We start from the raw sequence: 25,104 nt of genomic DNA, 5'->3' as shown, positions 1-25,104 counted from the left end.
TATTTACTCCTGCTACCTTATTGACAAAGCTTAAAACTGGAGAAAATCTGCAACATCGTTGAGCTGCTCATGTGTAAATGCGATTCACAAATGTTTGGAGATGCTTGAAGCGGCTCTGGATTTGCTCTCGTTTTAGGCTTTTTGAATCGGGTGCAAATCCGAGATGCGCAGGGCATCTGCTAATTTGACCAGTGCAACTATTTGTGAATTGGGCCCTTTAAGTCCAGCTTTGTGCCCAAACCTACCCATGAGGGTCGTGCCGGGACAACAAACAAAAAAAGAGCCCCAACCAGCAAAAAAAAAGTAGGACACATTCACGTATCACAATGTATGATTTGTTGCGACAAACATGTTGGGTAGCATCTGGGGTGTGTTGTTGCGAACATTTTGGTGAATGGGGTGCTTTTATCTTCACTGATCTCATAAGATTGCTTAATACTATCAGATGCAGCACACACAGACCCAGAAAAGGGCCCCTACCCCCTCCTCCTGCTGACCCAATAGGTCAGCGATTTGGCAATTGCCCAATTTGCCACTCCCAGCCTGCTGACCGAACCCCATGCTGACACAAAAATTATTGAAATGTCTGTAAAACAGGTCTGACAACCCTTTGGCCTCGGCCGTGAGAGATGGTGTATGACTCTGCAGTGTCTTCCTGTTCCTTTGTTCATTGTCCCTCTCTCGTCGCTTGCAGTGTTTCCCCCAGCCCCCTCCATTCTCACGTGCCCCTCTTCTCACGCGCCTCCCTTTACCTGCCCCAGCAGCACTGCTGGCACGTTATTCCTGGCCCCCGTCGCTGCTTCTTGTCGGTATACGTTTCCTAGGGGAAAAAGTGACGGTCTCGTTTCCTCAGCCGGTGTCGGGGCCTGGCGCAGAGAATGACGCACTCAGAGATGGGCCTTCTCGTGGCGCTCTTTCTGGTCGCCTTCTACGCAGAAGCAGCAGGGCAAACAACAGGTATGTTATCAATGTACTCACTCAGCAGTTTGAGGGCTTAGGGAAGACGGTCGCACCTAAGAAGTGGTCCTCTGCTCATTTATGGGTTACCACCAAGAACTTCCCAACCCATGAGCAGTGGAAGTCTTCACTCCCACCCTATCCACATCATTTGCGATGTGCACTCTCACCCCACACACCTTGGGAGTCTGCACTCCCACCCCATACACTATTCACACGATGGGTGTGTGCACTCCCACCCCATTCGCATGCGTACACTCCCTTTGCTGTCTCCATATAGGGGTCTGTGTAACCCCTATGTCCCCGGAGGGAGTAAACGAGATGTCTGCCTCATCCCACAGGTTTAGTTACCATCCCCAGAACCCCATCTATGCCTTCGGGCGGCTGGCTTGGGCCGCTGTGGCAGAGACAGCCACTGGCTTGGGAGCCGTGTAGGCCCTTCCAAATGGAGGAAGTTGAAGGCATTAAGCAGCGCTGGTGGGGAAGCGACACCATTGCGAGACCATTGTGCTTATGCCAGCAACATTAAACGTACAGAGGCAGAGGACAGAAGCCTGCCCATGCCAACAAACCCCCAAGAAGAAGCCAAAGACTGCAGGGAACTAAATATTCTCGGAATTCGGCTGAAACGTGGATCTAATAGGCCAAAGGAAGGTTTAATAGGTATTCAGTCTCCTGGTGTGAGAAGAAAAGGCAGCCCAATGGGTTAATGCACCTTCTGCTGTGATCTAGGAGTAATCTGTAGGCAACACATCCAGTTCATGGAAAGATGCTGAGACAGGTTTGCTTGTTATTCTAGGACGTGTAGTTCCCTCACATCTCCTCGGAAAGGTGTCCTGTTTGATTTGAAGCAAAAGTACCTTTTCAGCACTGCACCTTATCACCAATGAAGTGGCTACGTCAGTATTTCCTCAAATATTTTCAAGTCAGTTGGGAGCAGAGAGACAGCTTATATGTATGACGGTATCACAGCCAGAGTGCACAAAACAACGGCACAACTAAAAGTGGGCATGCAGGTATTTTTAGGGCATTAGGTGTTGAGTGATCGATCACACATCGGCCCATTAGAGACCCACTTTATAACATTGTCCACCAGACCCCCACCCCAAAATTCCGGGCCTGGATCTGCCCCTGCTGTGGCCTGAGAACAAGTTTGTGCATTTGCTTGGAATTTGGGCCGCCCTGACCTGAGAGAACCGGCAGATCTATACTGGAATACTTTAAGCTATACGCCTAAATCAGCCTTATTTAAGAGGGAGGGTGTCCTCCTGAGAACTTTTTTTACAATAATGGGTTGAAATGCTGCAATCTTGCCGTGCATTGTTTGCTTAACATTGGGTAAATGACATACAGTTTACAACCAGTTCTGTGGGGCAATGCAGGAAAACGGCAAGTAGATGCCAGGCCACCAACAGAACACATTTTACTTAGGTCTTTGCCTAAAATATATGCCAGCACTGCCACCAGGCAGCATTACTGTCTAGAGTAGAGTTGTAAGCCATAGGTCCTTATTTGAAATACTTTTAGACTTCAGTTGTTGCAATGAGTTTGATACCTTTTAGTGAATACTTTGAGACATGTGAAGTCATTGGCAATAACTATTTGCAGTGTAAAACTAAAAGGATTCTCAGCAATTCCAGACCATAAAAACCATAGAGTCAACTCCGACCAGCAGCACATCATGATATTATATGATATGGCATTTATAACGTGCCTGTACACAAGTGTTTCTAGGCGCAAAAAGACAGGGGAAACAAAGGGATGACAAAATAGCGATCTTACTTGGCCTTGTGTCATTCAGATCGCGCAAGTGCGGGGAAGAGGGAAGAGCAGAAGTGCAAAGGAAGAGAGAAAGGGCGAAGTGCAGTTAACTCACAAGTGCACCCAGCGGGTGGCTCATAAGTGCAGAGGGAAGGGACTGTAGGGTTGCAGACACAGACCCTTAAGTGCTGGGGAGCCCGGAGGCAGTGCAATGGCAACTGGACATGCAGGAGCCTGGGCCCAGGTTTAGAGGGTGACCAGTGCGCGGAGCAGTCAGGTACATCAGCAGGGGAGAGGAAGAGAGAATGCGGAAGCGAAACTGAATATCTTGAGTTGCTTCCGGAACCGAAGGTGGTTCTGCACAAGTTTGAGAGAGGCAAGTAGGCTGTTGCAGAGGGAGGCCCCAGCGGAGGAGATAGATCTGCCCCCAAATCTCAGCTTGGAGAAGCGTCTGACCCTCAGAGAGTTGGAGGTGGATGAGTGGAGAGCTTGAGAAGGAAGATGTTTTGGAAGAGAAAGTTGGAGGTAGAGCAGTCTCAGACCCTGGAAAGCCTTGTGGATGATGCAGAGGTTCTTGAACTTGATCCTTGCAGCCACGGGCAGCGAGTGAAGAGATTTCAGAGCTGGAGAGATACTATCCCTGGGCTTGAGGCCAAGGACAAGTCTCACAGTCCTGTTTTGGATACTTTGTAAAAGACGAAGAGTAGAGACAGGAAGATTTAGAAGAGGCTGTTGCAATAGTCCAGCCTAGAGAGGACTAGAGCTGTGGAGACAGTGAGCTTCTGGGGGAAAGTCAGAAAAGGAAGAATACCTCTGAGGGGGTGCAGCTGGTAGTGTGACTTCTTAGAGACGTCAGAGATGTGAGGAGAGAAGGAGACGGTGGAGTCGAAGATGACACCAAGGTTCTTAGCCTCATAGGAAGGAGCAAGAAGTGGGCCCAGAGTGGACAGCCAGAGAGAGAGAGAGGAAAGGAGGGAGTGGATGTCCCAATGAGGAGGATTTCAGTCTTCCTGGCATTAAGGCAGAGATCATTGGTGACAAAACATTCCTGAATTTGCGGCCAAACATTCTGGTATGAGAGAAGAAGCAGAGGTGGCCGAGGGGAGCCTGAAAGAGAGCTGAGTGTCATCCACATAACATTGAAAATTGGAGCAGAAAGTACTGATATGATATGATATTTTATTTATATCGTGCTCATACGCAGGTGTTTCAGAGCGCGATGCAGTGGGCAAGAGGTTCCAGGTAGTGGTTGAAGAGAAAGGGAGCGAGGTTAGACCCCCGGGGAACACCACAAGTAGAGAGAGGGATAGAAGAGAGGAAAGACCCCAGTTGGACCTTGAGAGAGTCGGTCAGTGAGAAATTAGGTCAACCAGGTCAGGGCCTGATCAGTAATATCAAGGTTGTCGCTAACATACTGGCCTCCAATGTTTATTGCTGGCCTAAAACAGATTTGTTTTTGTGGGGGGAGGCAGAGGAGTAACCAGGATTGTCTTATCATGTGGGGGCTGAAACTAATGTAGTCCCCAGTGACTAACATCTATAATTGCCCACAGAGAGCTGCTGAGTTGGGCATTTACAGATTTTGTGTGGGTCTTGCCCGCTCACGCCCACCCCTGACTACGAGTCTCAGGGGAGGGTGGAGTGGTGAAACCCAATTAGTTCTGTGATTTTGAGCACTGTGTGAACGATGGAGTGATGCATTTGAACATTGTGAAGATATTTCTTCTTTCATACATTATGGACCAGGTTCTCAAAAATAAAAAGAAGGTGCAAATTCTAAGGACTAAGTCCACTCTCTCTGACCTGATCCATAGTGCCTAATTCAGTCTTTCTTATGTCTGTATATCCCTTGTTCGCCTCTCTCTGTGCTCACCGAGGCCTATGGGCGTGATGCACGATATAAGAAATTAAATAATAATAATACATCTGAGCTGTACCACAAATGTGCCACAAATGTGGCAGATATGCTCCCTTTCATAAAAGGAGCATCAAATTGGCAAATGTTATAGGTGCAAGTAATGAGATGCACCCATTCAGATGCCTTTTTCCCCTCTTTTGTGTATTTGCGCAAATTAAGGGGCATTACATGAAGCAGCAGGGGGCAGAGTTTGTAGTGCAGAGTTCAAATTCACAGATCTGTATTGTATCGTTCCCATGGTGTTGCACGCGGTCGTCTGTGCATGATGCGGCTTAATGCCTGATTCTGTAGGGTCCTTTCCTTCAGTAGAGTTGTCTCTTGGCTTTTGGCAAACTACGGTTGTGTTGCAAACACTGTTGGGTCCACTCCATCTTCCGTTCTATCAATGTGTTTTTGCCCTGGGGCTTCTACAGTGTGCTGCTAGCTTCTGCCTGACTCCTGCTGAAGATGGTGGTGTACCCTTTGGCCTGATCACGACTTGCCCGCGATTTGGCTGCCGTGACAACTTCTTTGATGGTTTTTTTTTTCTTCAATCTAACCCCAGTCTGGTATTTGGAGCACAGGGCTCTAGGGGGTTGAACGGACTGAGGTGGGAAGCAGCAGTCGTAGGGTGAACTCTATGTGTAGCACTTTTCGTTGTAGAAGGATGTGTTTTGCACAAACCTAATTACTGCAACATAGTAAAAGATAGGTTCCAGAATACTGATTCTTGTTGTGTTAATAGGTTTTATTGATGGCCCTTTTTGATAAAACGTGTTTCGGCAATATAAATGCCCTTTTCAAACCAGGGCATATTTCTGTGTCTGAAGTAATCAAAAAGAGAAACCAAATCATATAAACACGCAATTGTGTAACAAACATTTAAAAGCATCCTATTAATGTCATATGATCTATGTAAAATGAAGGAAAGGTTGGAGATGGAGGGGCAGGAATATACCACAGACCACAGACATGTATAAATCATACAGGGTGTGTATCCAATTGCACAAAAAGATAACCAAAATTCCATAATCATACAGAAGTAACATCGTATTGACACATATGAACGATACTTGTGGGAAACATTCAAAATACTGTGACACAAAATGAATAGCAAATATTATCCAATAAATGAAAGCAATGAAAAAGATGAAAAGAAAAAAAATATATATATAATTGAAATAAAACACACATTTGGAAAAGAAATTGAAAAAAATGAAGAAACATGAAAAAAACAGACCGAGATTGAGGATGGGGATTCAGGTGGGTGAGTTAGGTGTTGAGAGAAAAGAGGGGTAGAAATGCACATGATATAGTTAGCTGTGTTTAAATACTGATCTACTTATTATTATGTGGATTTCAAAGGAATTGACCTTACCCTTTGCCGTGGGTCATATATGCATAATAGCTGAGAGTTTTGAGAAGTACCGGGCTAAATCCCGTCTGAAAAAAGAAAAGGAGAAGGGACTGTATGAGCTGGTTATACTAAAAAATGTGTGTCGGCTGGGGAAACTGCCCTTCCCCTAGGTTTGTATCACTGGGAACAATTTGCTCACAAAGGTCTGTCACCAGGTCTTGGTATGATTGGGTGCTAGTTTCCCTCATTATATTTACGGCTTGTCTCAAGTATTTCTAAAACTTCACTGTTTTGAATCGCTCCAGAAACTGGAATTTCACAATTTAAGGGGTTCCTAAGCATGCAGCTGCGGTATTGCAAACTTCACTTTCAAAAACAACAGAAAATATAAGATACTAATGATAGGTTCTGCGTGTTTTGAATCGCTCCAGAAACTGGAATTTCACAACTTAATGGGTTCCTAAACATGCCCCTGCGTATTGCAAGTCATGTCCAAAACAATGTATTACATATTACGTGTGGTCCCCTGTGCAGCACGGACCCTCACCCGATTGGTGGGAGTCGTAGGTGGGCTTTCTTAGCCCTCTAGGGCTTACCTGAACGTGATAAGTTTCTTGCGTCCCGCGTCATCAGGGGGAAATGGACGTCGGTCCCCTGTACTTGATTGTATTCCGGCATTGCCAGGGAAACCTGGTCGCCCTACCTCGGTTTCCTTGGTCCGGAGAAGCGTGTCGGCCATATTTTGGGGTAAATCACTGTTACCCTATGGAAAGTACGTGTAAAATGCCAACCTTGTTGGTAAATTTATGAGGGCAATTGTTTTAAAATAAAAATGAATGGGCATATACTGAAATATTGGAGCTTAAGGTGAAGCAGTACCAAAGTGGTAACAAAATGAGAATATAAGACAAAGGAAAAAGAAGAATTTCTGTGCAAAAAGTTCCCTGGCTGCATTCTTAAGGGATCATGGTGTGCATTTGTCGCATAATAGTAGTGTGGTGTATCCAGGCCTGTATCTCTGTAAATTAACTAATGCTAATAGTCTGTGAGTTGCCCTCTGCGTGCGGTTGGAGGCTGGATCATAGTGATATCCCACTGCTATTCCTAATGTATTATGGAAATGTAGTTCTAATCGGAATTTGCCGGGAGATACCTGTCCCCATATGATCAATATTGTATGTATTTGTGGGGTTGTGCTATCCCAATCTGCTACGGTTAGTGCTTACATGTAGGGGTGTTGTACAATTACTGCAAATAGTAGTTGGGTTAACATATGTTACAATTCTCAATAGGTAATAGGGTGTAACTGTGTTTTGACAATAACGTGCAGACTGTTTCGATATTTTCAAAGATCTTTGGTCGTGTACAAATATTTCACAAGATGCAGCTTGTAGTATTGTGTTGGATTTCATAATGGTGACTTGTAATTCCCTGTAAAAATCATTCTCATGATTCTGGAATTCGATTCTGATGCACAAATACTCGAGAGTAAATTGTATTTCCTGTTGGGCCTTGGATGATTTGTTAATGTCAAAGGAAGTATGCCATTTCATTGTCAGTGTTTAAACCTGATTCCACACTTCTGATGCAGCAAATGAGTTTCACCTCTTCTTGTCGTAGAAGCAGTTCTTGATTGCCTCCTCTCCAACCCAGGGTAACTCTATTGAGGCCAATGAATTTAATTTCTTGTTTGTCATTCATCTGATGTAGGTTCTGCCAATGGTCAGCTAACGGCAAATTCCTGTCTTGGCTGCCGATTGCTGATAAGTGCTCTCTGATACTGAAGCGTAACTCTCGGATCGTACTGCCAAGGTAGACCTTGTTACAAGTACATATGATTGCGTATATCGCGTATTTTGTCCGACAGTTGATTTGTTCTCGTATTCTGATTTGAATCCCATTTGAGTCTTTAAAGGTATGCGTACTGGCTGTTGCATGTTTGCACATAGAACAGGTGCCACATTTTCTAAAACCTGGCTTGGATTCTTGAAGCCAGGTCTTGGGTGTTTCTTTTTTCCCTTCTGGTAATAAAGACGGACTGAGACTTGTTCTAAGTGTTCTGGCTCGTCTGTAGATTATGGACGGATGGTCATTGATGAAATCCCCTATATGGGGATCTAGTTTGAGTAAATAGCAGTTTCTTTTGAGAATCTTCTTGATTAAGCGGCACAGTATGTAGAAATAATTTGAACCTTGTTGTCATATTTTGGTTTCTCCCACTTCGTTACAGTTTGTATTCTTGGTGTCTGTTGTGCTTTGTTCCGGGCTGTTTGAATGCTTTTTTTCAAGTACCCTCTGGCTTTGAATCTGGTAGATAGGATTTCACATTCTTCATTAAAGTGTGTTTGATCTTCACAGTTTCTCCTGGCTCTTACGAACTTTTCTTTTGGAATATTTCTGATTACCGGTTCATAATGGCAACTGGTGGCGAAGAGTGTAGAATAAACTTCGGTCTCTTTACGATAGGTTTTGGTTTTAAGGCGGTCTCCTGATACATAGATTGTCAAATCCAGAAAGTTAATCTCAGTATTACTGCTGATTCCTATAAATTCAATTCCCAATTTGTTGTCATTGATTTAATGCCTGAAAATGTCCAATTCCTGTAGTGTGCCATTCCATAAAAAGAAGACGTTGTCTATGTAGCGTGTCCATTTTATGACGCTTTTTGTGTATGCGTCTGTTGTGTAGATTAGACGATCTTAAAACATACCTGTTAGGAAAGATTTAATAATTCTAGGTAATTTTCCTTCCATGTGGCAACCCCCAAACCTTTTGCTGTTGTTTTACACTCTGATCTAGACTTTGCCAGAGAAGCGCAGCCTTCCGCCGCACTCCTCTGGGCTTTCGCTCCATTCTTACAGGGATAACTGACATGCCCTTAAGACAGTCAGTACCGGGAGACTTCGTTTCCCTTAGACCTTTCCTCATGTTGCAGCTTTTGAGCAACATGAAACAAGAGTGCACCGTAACTTACATTACCGCGCTCTTGGGTCTCTAGTCATTCCAATGGCCCTAGAAACTCTCGCTGGACTTATCATGAAATGTGCAAGTGTGTCACAGATGGGACTGGTGGCAGCTTTCGTTTCTTTGTGTTTTGAACCCCTTTTTGCCATGTTAACCGCGCTTCCCGCGTTTGGCCCAAATGGGTGGCCTGGCCTCCAAAATGGCCAGGCCACGAGGTTCTTTGTCCTGTCCGCTGACTGTCTTGCCCCTTCACCTTCCCCCAGGTCGAGCCGACCTGGGGCAGACCTTATTTGGTCATGCACTTTCCCGCGAAACACAACGCTTTCGCGGGCTTCTGCATGCCTTGTGTGTGCCTCCAGGATGTGGGCTGGGATGTCTGTTCCCAATACACATCCTAGGTGCCAGAGAGTCTAGAGTGTCTTGAATGCCTGGGACCACTGTGGTCCGTGATAGGTCCACGTATGGTGTGAGTGTTTTGTGAGCAGATCTCCTTTGGGTCCTCTCCGTTTTGGCGCGAAGGGAACTCTGGATAAGAGGAGGCTGGAAACACCACTACCATGTCGATCTCCTGAGTTCTCACAAACGAAGGATAAGGAGCCAAGTATCCTGCAACTAAGAAGCTGAGTCGAGGAATCGCTGGTGACCCGCTGAAGGTTTGGCACCCTGCACTGCTGTCGTCCTGTGAGACCCCTCTGCCTCTGATCGAACGAGAAGGCCTGTACTGGCGCTTCGACCCTTTAGAATGGTGGAAACAACTATTCTCGGCACCTTCACCAAATCCTGTACGTAAGCCTTCGGAAGCGTCCCTGGGCCATCCAGTGGACTGACCAGCCTACACAGGAACCTTGCTCTGTCACCGCCGTCTGGTTTACTGCTAATCCCATGTCCTTGGCACTCTCACACGATTCGTACACTTGGCATTCCCAGGTCTGAAGTGAGACATGTGCTTTGGGACCGGAATACATGCGGTTGCCGAGTTGCCCTGCTGTGGTAACAAACCTGTGCGTGTTCGCTGCATTTTGGGACACCCTCGACCCTGACTCCTGCTGTCGCGGAATCTAAACGGCGTCGAGACATCCTGCTGATCGCATCTGAACCTGCCAGTACCGAAACGGAACTGTAGAAGCCTGTGTCTGCCTGCATCGGGGACCAGTGAGTAGTCAATACTCTAACCGGTCACCCTCCCGCAGGAGCCTGTGGCTCTCCACCGCTGTGGTAAACAGCAACCCTTTTCCGCACTCGCGCCCTGCTTCTGCCCACAAGTGGAAGCCGCGCTTGAGTAGCGGGGAACTGTTCATCATCGTTTTGTTCACCTCTCTGAACTGCCTGATCTCCCTGAAGAGACTCCCCTTTGCCCGTTGGCACCCGCGTGTGCAGGTACTTTTGAGCACAAGGCTCCACTATTCGTAGGGCCCGGACTTCCTTCTAGTTAGGTGGCCTCTGATGTCGAACTGGGTCTAACGATTACTTGCACTGCCTGTTTTCCTCCCCATCTAGGTGGTCTGCATATTTCGTGCTTCTAACTCTTTAGACCCCTTGGTCTTGTATATATATTGTATTGATTGTGATGTGTTGGTTTACTTGAGTTTTATTGTGATTCTTTACTATGGTCGATGTTACAAAGGCCTTGTAATAAATGTGTCCATATTTTTAATATAACACCTGTCTGGAGTAATTTGTAAGCGTCCTTGCTTTGTGTGCTCATTGCGGTCTCTCAGTCACCCTCACCCCTCTTGAGACTAGTCTTGACCGCCGCCATCGCTACCCTGATTGGTCTGGCTTGTCCAGAGGTTACCCTGTTCCAAGAAACTAGGCTGGCCTTCTGAACCTCTGCCCCTCCAGGACGGAGTTCAGAAATCCATCTTAACAATACCCATGACCAGACTGGCCAATGCTGGTGCGTATTTAACACCCATTGTGTCGCCTCTTTTTTGTTTAAAAAATTAAATTGATTCTCAAATATGAAGATGCTGTTGTCCAATGTTGCCATGAACATTTCCTTGAGCATGCAGACAAAGGGAAAGTGGGATGCCGATTCTTCCTTGAATATATAGTTAATTGTTTCTAGTGCAAGGTCATGTCCAATAGATGTGTATAAAGCCTTAACATCCCATGTTGCAAGGTAATATGTTGGTAACCATTGAATACCTTATACAATGTGTATAGCTGCAGTCGTGTCTTTGGTATATTCCTGCCCCCCTATCCGCAACCTGTCCTTCCTTTTACATGGATCATATGACATTAATATGATGCTTTTATATTTGTGTTACACAACTGCGTGTTTATATGATTTGGTTTCTCTTTTTGATTACCTCAGACACAGAGATAGGCCCTGATTTGAAAAAGAGATTCATATTGCCGAAACGCCGTGTTATCACAAAGGGCCATCAATAAAACCTATTAACAGAATAAGAATCAGTATTCTGGAACCTATCTTTTACTATGGCGCAGTAATTAGGTGTGTGCAAAACACTTCCTTCCACTTAAGACAAACGGAGTAGAGGAACTCTTTGTCTCCATTTTTTTTGACACATCATTGCGACATCTTTAGAATTACAATCAAAATACTGGTCGCGGAGGTCGTACAGTGATATTACTGAAAAGTTCCCTGATTTTTGTATTTCATTTTTCTTTGTAGTCTGTTTTTTTGTCTTAGGCTTTCTTTTTTATCTTAGTTTCTAGGCGTGTTGAGTGTATCACGCCTATTGGGATACTCTATCATGCCTGACTATTGCACTCTGGGTGCCTTGTTGGAAAATACAGTGCAACACTATCACCCGGCAGCATGCATGTGTTTGAAGTCAACTTCCAGACCTGCTGATATTCTGCGTCCTATTACATCATCCTGGACTTCTACTATATCATCTATAACTGATGTATTGATGACTGTAATGCCCCCCTCTACGATTGCACTTGACCCCCCCCTAATTCATTCCAAACCATGAGTCTCTTATTGGGCATTCTCTGTTTTCAATGGCAAATATTGTATTGCCCCCTTCTATGATTGCATATGACCCTGCTTTTTCATTCAATGTGCTGAGTCGCCTATTAGGCCTTTTCTGACTTCAGTGGCAACTCCAATATCGGCAGCTAGCTCTACTAGATAAATGCCTGACCACAGTTCATTTCTTGATCCTGTACTATGACTGGATACTAAAGTACTGCACCAATTAGTTACGGGCAATTCTCAGAATGTGATGACTCCCAATAGGCTATGCTCACTGTTGAACAATGTCAAGTCGAATCCGGACAATAAGCCTATCTTCTGCTCTACATTGTCAAATGGCAGCACTCAGGATGCTACTTCTGCTTCTATGTTAACTAGAAAACCCTTCCAGAGAACAATTACATCTAATAGTGTGTGTCTAGTTTCCAATAATAATATGCAGATTAAGGACAACAAGACTATATTATCTTGTATCGCATCCGCTGTACCTACACAAGTTAATTTATCTATCTCTACCCATGATAATTAATGTATGCTGCAGAATGACAATATATTGATGTCAAATGTTCTAGGAGCAACTGATAATCTGGATGCTCCTATACTTGATTTTGCATCTGCTTATAGCATTGTCGTTTTGAGTACCCAGATACAGACCCTCTATCTAATAGCAGCAGAGTAGTTCTGGTTGATGGTCCTTTGTTTATGGTGTCGAACATAGTACAACATGGTGATCCAAATTGTGTCCTTATAAATGTATGGTCATTGTTTAAACATTCCTGCGCAATAGCTGATTATATTGTTGAAAACAACATAGAAATAATTATCATTACTGAAACCTGGTTTTCTGATACCTCTGGACCAGACATTGCACTTCCTGTGCCAGATGGTTATTTGGTCGTTAGCAAAGATCGACTCTCTGGCAAGGCAGGTGGACTCACCATCTTCTTTCAAAGGAATCTCAATATTCTTGCGTTCAGAATTGAGGCACCTACGGCCTAGGAACTATTGCTGGTTAAACTTCTTGTTTACCATTACTTTACATGCAGCTTTTTCTATATTGCAGAGACCCCCTAATGACATGTTGCTTTTTGAGACTCAATTTATCTCTGACCTCCTTCCAATGATTAAAACTCCGTCCAATATTTTATTGTTGGGCGATTTCAATTATTGGTTTAATGATGGCGCAAATCTTGCTCCGACTTTACTTAATCAAGCTCTTATTGATCTTGGCTTTCAGCAGCATGTTATAGCCTCCACCCATAGGGAACATATATTGGATTGGATCGGTACTTCTGAAAATACGATTGATGATCTTACGATCTCACCTTGTACGTGGTGAGATAATTATTTTGTTAAGTTCCGTTTGCCTACCCCTAACCTCAAGCCGCGTGTATGTCCTGTTAATATCACTGTCACAAAATGTAATTTGCGTAAAAGCTACAAAAGACTCTTTCTCTGTTGCTGCATACACTGTCTGAGGTGCTTGTGTCTCTAACATCTGCTCAAGATATTGCTGACTATTAGCAGCACTCATTGACCTTAGCCATATATGAAAATCCTCCTTTAAGAGATTGTAAGAACTGTGTCACTTCCAATAAATAATCCTGGTTTACACCTGCTTTGCATAAATTATGATCAGAGAAAAATAAATATCATAAAAACCGGCTGAGATTTCCTCTTTCTTTTGAAGATAAGGAAGTTTATCTCTCTGGAACAAAAAGATATTTGGGAGCTTTACTTAATGCCAAAAGGAACATTTTGAATCATCCATCAGTGCAGTTACATCTGTACATCTGATTCTAAAGAACTGTTTATATTCTTAGAGAATTTGAGTTCCCTGATGTGAAACCACAAGATTCTATCAGTAAGGATAAGTGTGGTGTACTACTGTAGAGGATGCCTTAATGAATGAGGTCAAATTCTTAAGCAAACTATTGCTAAAAAACAAGCCACTTTTTTGCCACGGTCCAGTCGCCGGCCTAACATTCCGGCTGCCTCTCCACCATCTAAATTCTCTAATGTTACAGAACAGGAGTTTGCAATGATTGTACACTTTCTTAAGCCCACAGATGGCAAAGGAGATCCATGCCCAGCTGTCTTTGTGAAGGAGTGTGTACCTTCTCTGATTTCTGTAATCACCAAGTTTATCAACGTTTTCTTTAACTCAGCCACTGTACCGTCTACTATCAAAACCGGTGTGGATAACACCTTTGCTTAAGAAGCCCTACCTGGATCCCAGTGTTTCTACTAACTAACAACCGATAACTAATGTACCTTTTCAATTAAAGATTATCGTTCGAGTAGCATATTTACAAATAGTCTTACTTGGAAGAGTACAATTTACTTGTTCTCAGGCTGTCAGACTTTAGGGGCATGCATGAGACAAAGACCGTCGTATTAGACCTTAAGTCTAACATGCTCCAGATTATGGATATGTGTGGGGTGGCTTTACTTATGCCTTTGGACCGTTCTGCAGAATTTGATCTTGTAGACTATAACATATTGGCAGATAGGCTGCGCTCTTCTGCTAATTTCTCTCCCGAGGCCACAGCCTGGATTCTGCAATTTCTGTCTGAACATACTGCAAGAGTTTTTAGCGATTCTGCACCAGCCGCCCCTGTTAATTTGGTCTGTGGTGTCCCGCCTGGGTCTTGTCTTTCCCCCACCTTCTATAATGTATTCACAAAACCCCTTTTTGATATTCTTGATGATCTTGGGGTTTTATACAATAACTACTTCTATGACACCGAGATTCAGTTGCATTTTATGGGGGATTATGTACAGGATTCGGACAATATTAAAAGGATGTTTTATACCGTTCAAACTTGTATGGCTTTGAATGGACTAGCGTTGAATGCCGTCAAAACGGAGCTGCTTATTGCTGGCACCCAACAAAGACTTGTAAAGCTCTCTGCTGACTTTGGCGAGTTTACCATTGCTGGTAGTGTCATTCCAGTGGCATCAAAAATTAAAACGTTGGGAGAGAGATATGCCTCCCTTATGATGAAAGCCTGCACGAACAATGTTTGATTGATTTATTTGTTATTTATTATGCGCATATAGACAAGTTTTTCAATGTTGTCTCTACCACCTCATATTTATTTTAACTGTTGTACCGTATATGCCCCTTCTTGTTGAAGGAGAATTTTGCTTGTCTAGCCCATTCTATTGTTGGAGAAAAGATTGATTATTTTTTATATCTTCTTCCTTATATGTATTGTCAGATCAGATCAAGATTTCTAATCCTGCCTGTGGCGACCATATGATAATTGAATTGGGGCTGCCCATTTCTCTTACTTGTCTTACTATTGGAGCAGGACTTTCGCTACTAGAACCTGTTCGGGATAAACTCTTAGTCCGATGGAATTCGAAAACATGTCAGTTTATACTTGAGCAAATTCAATCTCAACCGGTTATCAAGCTCAGCGCACCTATTCAAGGTGGCAATATTGCTGAGCTCGAGGAGTTGAATCAAAGGCGAATTCAACATCATGTCATCGCCATAGCATCTGATACTAGGCACAACTTGCCTCAGGTTAAGCACCTACATCAGTACAATGCGCCCATTGCAGTCTTAAAAAAGAAAAAAAACAACATCTAAGACAGTTATATAGATCGAACTTTCATCAGCCTGATTTTATTAAACAACTCAAGTATATTAGACAGAACTTTAAGAACAAATAAACGAATATGAATCATAGTCTGCATACTGCAGATAATCAGCAAATGTTGTATAATTTAATAAAGCATGACAATAGGCAGATATGGGCCACATTACGTACCCTTACCTCTGATGCTGTAACCCATACTGAGCCCTCGATATCTGCTGAAGTATGGTCAACCCATATTTACCAGACATTTGGTTTATTCCCTACCTATAATGTAACTAATTGGGTAAATGATAAATCATGTATTGCTGGGAATTCGCCCTGGTCACAGAAGGATGTTGAACTTGTAATAAATAGGATTAAGAACTCCAAGGCTGCTGGACCCAATGGTATCCCCCCTGCCTGCTGAAATCAGATCCTGTGTTTTGGGCCAAGATATTAAAATTGAAATTCGATGGCTTTTATCAAACAGGCATATTGCCTAGCTCTTGGTGTTCTGCTAACATCATCCCGGTTTATAAAAAAGGTCCAGCGTGTGATCCTCAAAATTTTAGACCTATTGCACTAATGGACTCATCTTCTAAAAATGTTTCGATACTTCTTTTGGACTTAGTGCAATCTTTTGTTGCCCAAAATAATATCTTGCCTCGAAATTATGTGGGATTTTGCAAATCTATGGGGTGTCCTATCAATGAAGCTATTGTAGCGCATCTGCAGTATCAAACAAACTACTCTAAAACGGGCCCGATTTACATGGCAGCCCTTGATTTAACCACTGCTTTCGATTCAGTCATAAGAGAAGTACTTTGGGTAAAAATGCTCAAATTGGGTTTTCCCTTTCACCTTGTTTCTATCATTGCCCTATAACATCACAATACATACTATACCATCATACTCAATCGGGAAGGGGCCCTTACGAATCCTATCCCCGCTTACATCAGAGTTAAACAAGGTTGCAATTTGGCAGCGGTATCTTTTAATCTTTAAATATCTGACCTAGATAAATCATGGAAAGAGCTTGCCATGTATCCTGCAAAATTGGGTCATCTCTCCTTGAATTGGATTGGTTTTGCAGACGACTTGTTGTTCTTTGATTTTGGGCTACAGAACAAGCCTAATCTGTTTGCACGGTTTGCTCAACAGCATAATCTTCAAGCAAATCCTTTGAAATGTCATATCTTAACTTTTTCAGATGGGAAGCGCAAAACATCAAGGTTTGTTTGGAAACTGGAAGGAATACCAATCACATACACTTTTACAATGTGATATCTTGGTTACACCTTAACTGATAATTATTCGGCAGAAATGTGGAAAGCTACTTTAAATAATAAAATCAAACCTCTTACTTCCCAAATGAAAATTATTTTTCACAGATATTGTAAATTCTCCGTGTTACCCTTCATCCAGTTCTATTTGTTAAAAGTAGAACCTATTCTTTATGGACTTGATATCTGCCTCTTTGAGATGGATGCTTACTTAGATATGCTGCAAGGCAGACTATGGAAATTGGTATTGGGTTTGCCTTTATCAACTCCAATGTCATTATATGCTATGAGTTTGGACTTCTTCCCCTGTCTGTGAATTGGAACTGGCGCGTGATGAACAATCATGCCAAAATTATACAGCCGCTTAGAAATTCCATGTATGAGGAGCTGCACCTTATGTATATTGAGGCCAAATCTCTCTTTATTAAAAAAATAACACAAAAAAATTAATTAAATTCTTGCGGCTATTTCTTGCGGCTATTTTGGTATCAAATGAAGAGCTCTGTGCGAGATTGCCTGTTTGCAAACATAAATTTCAAAAATATCAATGGTGTATTCTTACAGACAAAATCTGTGGTTATAAGTCTTTTATTGAATATAGCAAATTACCCAGAAAATGAGGGTAGAGAGCAATATATATTCTTAAGTTTCCATGCAATAAAGTAAGAAAGACTTATATGCGATACAAATTTCATTTATTTCCTACCAATGAAAAGCTTCAAGCATGGGACAAAAAAACTATTAATGGTCCCTAAGGTTTTTGTCGTTTCTGTACTAGGCAATCAGTGAAAGAAACACTTAAACATCTTGTTATATACTGTGAATGTTTTGAAGACATCAGGACCAGGATATTTGACACCTATCTTGTATCAGGAGCAGAGCACTCAAGAGAATCTACTTGGAGTAGATGTATGTAGGACAATAGCCAACTTCTGATTTTTAAACTTGCAGTGATTTTAGATTCTATAAATGACAAGTTGGTTACAAAAAATGCAATGTATGACACATGTTAATCTGTTGTAGTATCTCTTAATTATTGAGATGGATAATTGTGATATCTGTAAACATACATGATTTAAAACCTTTTCCAGTGTATCTGCTCTCAATCCAAAAAAGTAGACTCTATGTTGTCTAGCTAGTCTTAATTCCCTTTGTGTGAATGTATCGATTTATGTCCTTGTTTTAGTTCGTAGGTATTTTCAATTTCATACGTTCATATATCAATTTGACTTAGTTGTTTGTTTTAGTCCGTATGTAGCTTAATATGTATTTTGATATATCAATCTTATTGTTAGGATCTAATATGTATTTCAGTTTTAACTCATGTAAATATACTGTTTTGTAAAGGTTTGTGGTAAACCAAATACATTAAAAAAAAGATTGATTATTGTGGCAGCCCTTTGTACAGCACTAACAAGGCAATGGGCCTCATTACGAGGTTGGAGGTAATTACCGCTCCGGTGTATTATGACCCGGCAACCCGCTATTAGCGGCACCCTAAATAACGGTGCCTCTAATAGCGGCATGGGCGCATATATGCGCCCCTTCGGGGAGCAAATACTGGCATGCCAGTAATAGGAGGACATTACAACCCACGCAGACATACAAATACCGGCATTCAGAAGCCCCGGCGTCGTGGACCACCCGCAAACAGCAATCAGCAATCAAGCCAACTGCCACAGGTGTACGCAATCACCACAGGTGGAGTCAATGGAGGCTGGGCCAGTATTAAATGAGCACAACCCACACCACACCCCTTCCTACACCAAAATGCTACCACTAGCTGTTGCAATCATGGCGCTGGAGGACATGCTGGAGGACATGTCTATGCTGCTACAACTACAGCAACAACAGCAACTATAGCAACAACTACAGCAGCAACAACAGGCAGCACAGAGGAGACGCAGGAGGAGAAGGAGGGTCAGACAGGCCCAGCAATTACCACCAGCGTAGCCAGCAGTGCCTCGTAGGTAGCCACCAATCTCTCGCATCAGACCCAGGCCATTCAACCTAACCTCTGAACAGATCCATGCCCTGTACCGGTTGGATCGGGACACCATCACCACCATAGTGGACATGATACACGACGACATTGCCAGCCTCATAGAATTACGCACTGCCATCCCCCCGCTACTAAAGGTGGTGTCTGTGCTTCACTTCCTGGCCACAGGCACCTATCAACACACAGTGGGTCAGCTGCATGGCATTTCACAACTACTATTTTCACGCATGTTGAACCAAGTGCTGGATGCCCTCCTGAAGCACGCAAGCACCCACATATCCCTACCACGGACTGCCCAGGAGATAGCCGACACCAAAGTAGGCTTCCATGCACTGGTAGGTATGCCCAGTTGTGTTGGTGCCCTGGACTGCAACCATGTGGAATTGGTAGTCCCCCATGCCATAGAGGTGGTGTACCGCGATCGCAAGCAATACCACTCCATCAATGTGCAAATGGTATGTGACTCCAGCAAGATAATCAAACATTGCTGCGCCCTATTTCCCGGATCAACACATGATGCCATGGTGCTGCGCAACTCCACTCTACCCCGTCACATGGAGCGACATGCTGAACCACGTACCTGGCTGCTTGGTGAGTTGCTCAACTGGCCCATGGCAGTGCTTTGGGGTACTGATGTGTAAGGATGCATACTCCAGCTAGACGGGAAAGGGGGGGATGCATACTCCACCTGGGTGGGGAAGGGGCAGATGCATACTCCACCTGGGTGGGAAAGGAGGGGGGATGCATACTCCACCTGGGTGGCATATGTCGGTGATTGGAGAATGCATGCAGAGCTAAACACTCCTGACCTGAACCTCCCAAACAGAACATGACACATCACTGGCACACATTTTACCATTTATGCATATCGGAGACAATAAGTAAGAGGCACCACCAGGCCACCATGGGTATGTCAAGCAATGCATGACTGAACAGGATTGCAACTGTGCCAATGTGGCTAGTGTGACCATGCACAGTGTAGAATACACAGCATGAATGGGAGGCTAAACATTGTCGTACAACCACAGTACATCCGCCTCAGCATGCATTATTACACCCTGCATCATCTATTGAACGCCATCCAGACTACCACACTTCATAGCAGTTTAGTATGCATCTAGGTAACAATCTTGCATACGTACAGGGACATGTGCATGTCCACACCAAATAGCTGTGGCCATGACTGTGCTCCCTGAAGGTGGCAGCTCAGAGTGACACACACCTATTTGTATTTGCTTGCAAGTGATGGAGGATATCCCTCGAGGCCGTAGCTACTTACCCCTGTGCGTCACCCGCAGAACAGCCATGAATAGGAGTACAATCGTCTGCACACCCATACCCATGTTGTGATTGAGCAGACCTTCGGCCTGTTGAAGGCGCGTTTCCGCTGCCTAAGCAGGTCTGGTGGGGCACTCCTATATAGTCCTGAGAAGGTGGCAAAGATCACCATGGCCTGTGTCATGCTGCACAACATGTGCGTCCGGAGAAATGTACCATTGCAACCTGACATTGACATGCATGCACCGGGTGAGGATGATGAGGATGGAGACGGAGATGAAGTAGCCCCCCTGCCAGTACGTGATGCACGGGATGGCCATGCAGTACGCCAAGCACTGATTCATAAATACTTCTGAACCAAAGGGACTATGATAGACATGTGTCAGTGACATACTGAGTCCATGTGGACATGCACACTGGGATTGGTGGGAGTTGGCCACTGAACACCGTCACACATTAAATGGATATACACAAAATTAACAATGTCCAGCCATTGTTTTTTTTTTGCACACAACGCGTGTATTTGTTCAAACAGGGAAAAATGTAACCACTCCCCCCAACCCCCAGTGAACTCCCAAACCCACCCAACAAACCCCAAAAACCCCCAGTGAACTCCCATACCCACCCAACAAACCCCAAAAACTCCCAGTGAACTCCCAAACCCACCCAACAAACCCCAACAGACCCCAAATGTACTCCATGAAATGCTCCCCTTCACCCACAACCATGTGTCCCACTCCCATTGTCTGGCCACACTACTTCTGGGACTTTCTGCTGTCCGGTGGGGGCATCTTGGAGTGCCGTGCACTCCTCCGGGCCTGGCGCACAGGGCTTGCGGGGACTGAGGATGCAGGTGTTGTGGCTGTGGATGAGTCCGAGGTAGGTTCCACGCCTGCTCCAAGGCGTGGCCGCTGCATATGGAGCAGGATGGAAGTGAGTACTTGGGTTACTGCCCCCATACAGTTCCTCATGAGCACAGCTGACGCATTCACGGCGGCTGTGTTCGCTGTGATGGCCGCTGTTGTCCCCGCAATGACAGTTGCAATACCCCTCCTTGTGTCCTCACCATCGGCAATATACTGCTGCAGAAGATCCAACATGGCCTCCTGTCGGGCCTCCACCCTCGACAGGCGTGACTCCAGGGTGTTGGTGGGAGCTGAAGTGGTGGGTGGTGCACTCACAGGGCCTGCATCCTGTGTGCTGGCCTCCTCGAAGTGGCACAGGTCCGAATCCCTCAGATCAGAGTCATGGAGGCAGGGATCATCATTGCTGTAGGTGGTTGAGGGCTCCATATGGGGCGGGCGGGTGTGCAGGGGGCTTCGGGTGGGTGGACAAGTCACTACTGTGACTCCCCCAAGGTCCACATTGCCATCCAAGACATCCTCGGTGGTGGCCGGCACAGGAAGGGCCCCCCATCCGACTGGTGTGGGTGTGGGCTGCTGGGTCTGATGTGTGTCCGGCACACTGGCAGCAGGTGTTGGTGGATGCGTTTCCACTCGGACAGGCACACTGCCTGTGGGTGTGGCCTGCTTGTCTGCTATAGGGGTGGTGGTGGCCCTTTTCTTTTGGTGTGACACGGATGCCCTTGCAGTGTTCTCCTGACTGGTATCTTCCTCATATGTGCCTGGGCGGGTAGCTGAGATGCAGGTCACCAGTGATGGTGTCACATGCCAGAGGCATACAATTGTGCTGTTCAATATTCCTTCATTCATGCATTCATGTCTTACAGGTGTGTCACACTTGGTGTTCTGAAGGGGCATATTGGCATTCACTGCATGGCAGGTTGCATGCTGTTGATTTGGGGTTTGTGTGATGTGTTACATGGGCATGGTCCAGGTGTGTTGGCTGTGTGTTGGTTATGGGATTGGCACTCAGCATGCATTTCTGTGTGGCACGGTTTGGGCCTCAATCTGGACTTGGATATGTTGATGTGGGTGTAGGGACATGCATTGCCTTGCCTAGTCTCTCTTCCACATCACTTCTGCTACGTCATGGTTTCCCCTACAGGGATGTGCAGGGTCACTCACCTCCTTCTGGGGATGATGCCGCACCCATCTCCATCTCCCCAAATCCCTCAATTGACTCAGGATCGATGAAGCTGCTAGCAGTCCCCTCCCAGGGCATCATCTTTGCAGGTGAGTGGGGACCCCCGCCTGTCACCATGGACGCCCTCCTGTTGCTTGACATGATGTTTCTGACCCTCAAGCGGAGGTCATCCCACCTCTTACGGCAGTCCCGGACAGTACGTGGGGTGGTCCCCACAGCCGACACCTTGCGGGCTGCCTCCTGCCAGATTTCCTTTTTCTTCAGCTGGGCCTCATGCTTCATATCATTTGCTTTAATGATGTCTGCATGTGCAGCAAGAGGGTCCGCCAACATATTCAGCTCTGCGTCTGAGAAACGCTGTTTCCGCTGCTGGGGGGTGGTCTTCCGGGTAGCCTTGGACATCCTCAGAGTATTGCCACAGATCACAACAGGAATCGACTGGTGGTTTGGGAGAATTGCAAAGATTGTATTTTTAAAGATGGCTGCTGGCCAATTTCCCGTTCCAACGCAATGACGTTATTTCCGGGTCTGGTTTTACGAGCCCGGTATTAGCATGTTGGCATTACCGGGTCAGTATTTAGGGGTTCCTCCTAGGCGGTGGCGGTATCAGCGGGTCCCGTGATGCCGCTATCTGGGGGTTGGAGGGTCTTTTGCGGCATTCCGGTATGGCCATTACCGGCATGGGGCTTCGCGCGTGCTCGCGCACTCGTAATCACCCGCTATTAGCGGCGTCATACGAGCACAGACCTGCTTGTTCCGCCATGCAGGTAATGACCACGGTTTTACGGCGCTACTCATAATGAGGCCCAATATATCTAAGATGCATATGCTTCAAAATACCACAGTTAGAATTGTGAATCAAACCAAGCTTAGGGATCATTTTACATAGGCTCCTCGTGTCCTCCACTGGTTTTCTGTGAGGGAGCGTTTTGCCTTTAGAGTTTTTTCTCTTGCCCATAAAAGCTTGTATTGGAAAAGTCTGTATTATTTCAAATCTAGGCTGTATTATTTCAAATCTAGGCTGTTCGGATGTTGTGCTCCATCAACACCAATTTGTGGACTATGCCTTGAGTCAAACTTGAAAGAGACTGGCCTTTGACTCAACGACTCCTCATTCCCCGGCACCTGTTCGGAGGAGGTGCAGTGGGATGCCCAAATCATGGCAGCATCTTTTGTGACCCTGTCATTCCATTGTCTTTAAGTGTGACAGCTGCAGCTTAATCCACATTTGTCACACTTGTATTTCCATTCCTCAAAAAGGGATTGAATGTTTTTTATATGTATATTTCACAGTGACGCACATTTTTGTGGGCCCTTCACTGTAAAAAGGGCTCCCAGCACCATTGTGAGTGATGAGCGCTTGTCATCACGCTCCCGACACTAATGTATGCAAGAGGGCCGACCAACACATCTTTTGCACTGCCACCAAGAAATGCGCAGGACACCTTTGGGAATTAGGTGAACCATGCATTTCTAAAAGCAGTGCAAGTGAAATGAGCACGCCTCTCATTTGCTGTAAGTTTTGAGAAACGGACCCAATGTGTTCAAAAAAGCACAAAGTGGGTGGAAACATGCAAACACACCAAAAGGGCAGTGACCACACAAAGTGAGCATCAATTAACTGAAATCATGATTCACCTGACCACCGGATTTGCTCCAGAAAATGCCCTTCAACATTTTCTCCTTTCACAATATGGAGCAAGTATCCCAGAAAAGAGTGCAACTTCATTTTTTTGTTTTGTTATTAGTGTTATAGTTCAACATGGAACTGTCCACTTTATACAAAGGTAAAAAACAAAGACATTGGGCGCCTCATTACGTCTAGTGCAGAATGGGTTTAACGGCGCCGGTAATGGTGCCTGCACCGTTAAACCCACTTCGCACTATTACGAGGACCCCTCGCGGGACCCGCTCTGGACGTCTGGTTTTTTCATACGTCCATAGCGGGCCCCGCGAGGGGACCAGGGAGCTAACAACATTGCAACAACATGACATTCCGTGTATATCCATAACAGAGACGTTCAGTTCAGTTATATAACATAGTGTGCAGTATTACAGATCAGACATATTACTGGGCCCTGCCGGGCTGCTACTGGTCGAGTTCGCTTTGCATAGATATACTCTAAACGGGGCCCAAATGTCCTTCGGTTTACATGAGTTTGGGAGTGATATTACGTAGTGTTCCTCACATTCATTAACATACATCAGTTCCTTAAGAAAGTGGCTCACTTGTGGTTCCTGTACATTCTTCCATTTTTGCAGAATGCACTTTTTTTCCACCGCGCATGCAATATTAAAGAGCCTTCTGGTTACCTATGACTGTTTACCAATATCCCCAAATAGATATTTTTGTGGTGTGAGGTCTGCCGGTATCTGAGTTACTTCCTCTAGGATATTCGCCACCTCCCTCCAGAATACACATATGTGTGGGCAGCTCCAGTACATGTGTATCGAGTCGTCCTGATCTGCCCCACACTTTTGACACCTGCCAGGACTGTTATTTGTGAATTTCGCAATTTTTTGGGGGGTGTAGTGCAACTTGTTCAACACCTTAAATTGGATCAGCCGGAGGCCCGGGTTCCTGGATACCCTCTTGGTCAGTTCACAGTACTTCTCCCAGGCTCTGTCAGCTATGGTAGTACCCAGATCCGTTTCCCAGGAGGACTTCATCATATTTACCGTTGGAGTGTTGGCCTGTACAGCCACGTATAGCCCTGAGACACTGGTTCCCGACCGGGTTGACAGGGCCACCAGGCACGGGTGCGGTGGGGGTTCGTCTGGGAACATTGGCCACCTAGCCTTAAAAGCCATTCTCATTCTATGGTATTGCAATAGTATCAATTGGTCCGTTCACACCCCTGTATTGAACTCTTCCAGCGTTATAAATTTGCCATTAGGGAATATGTCTTTGATTTTATATTCTTCCTCTGGGTCCCATGTTTTCTGTACATCTGGATCATGTGTGGGTGCTATACCGGGAAAGTTCCAGAACGGCGCCTCAGCATAGTAAGGTGTCTCCACC

At 45.0% G+C, this 25,104-nt stretch overlaps 1 protein-coding gene across 22 annotated transcripts in view; it reads left to right on the top strand.

Moving 5' to 3' along the window:
• Positions 1–651: 651 nt before the first annotated feature.
• The window catches only part of LOC138503201 (mucin-2-like), a 1,598,433-nt gene continuing 1,573,980 nt past the window's right edge, over positions 652–25,104 (top strand). For 21 of the 22 annotated variants that reach the window (XM_069622776.1, XM_069622767.1, XM_069622768.1 and 18 more), the window contains exon 1: positions 658–957. In XM_069622776.1, coding sequence (XP_069478877.1) covers positions 879–957 — 79 coding nt within the window. In that variant the 5' untranslated portion in view covers positions 658–878. Of the gene's footprint in view, positions 958–25,104 lie in introns of all 22 variants that reach the window. The other variant, XM_069622774.1, reaches the window with a different exon arrangement.

This window comes from Ambystoma mexicanum, chromosome 11 (genome assembly GCF_040938575.1).
Source record: "Ambystoma mexicanum isolate Mex_15411 chromosome 11, UKY_AmexF1_1, whole genome shotgun sequence".
NCBI classification, from domain to species: Eukaryota; Metazoa; Chordata; class Amphibia; order Caudata; family Ambystomatidae; genus Ambystoma; species Ambystoma mexicanum.
This window is presented reverse-complemented; position numbering and strand designations above follow the sequence as displayed.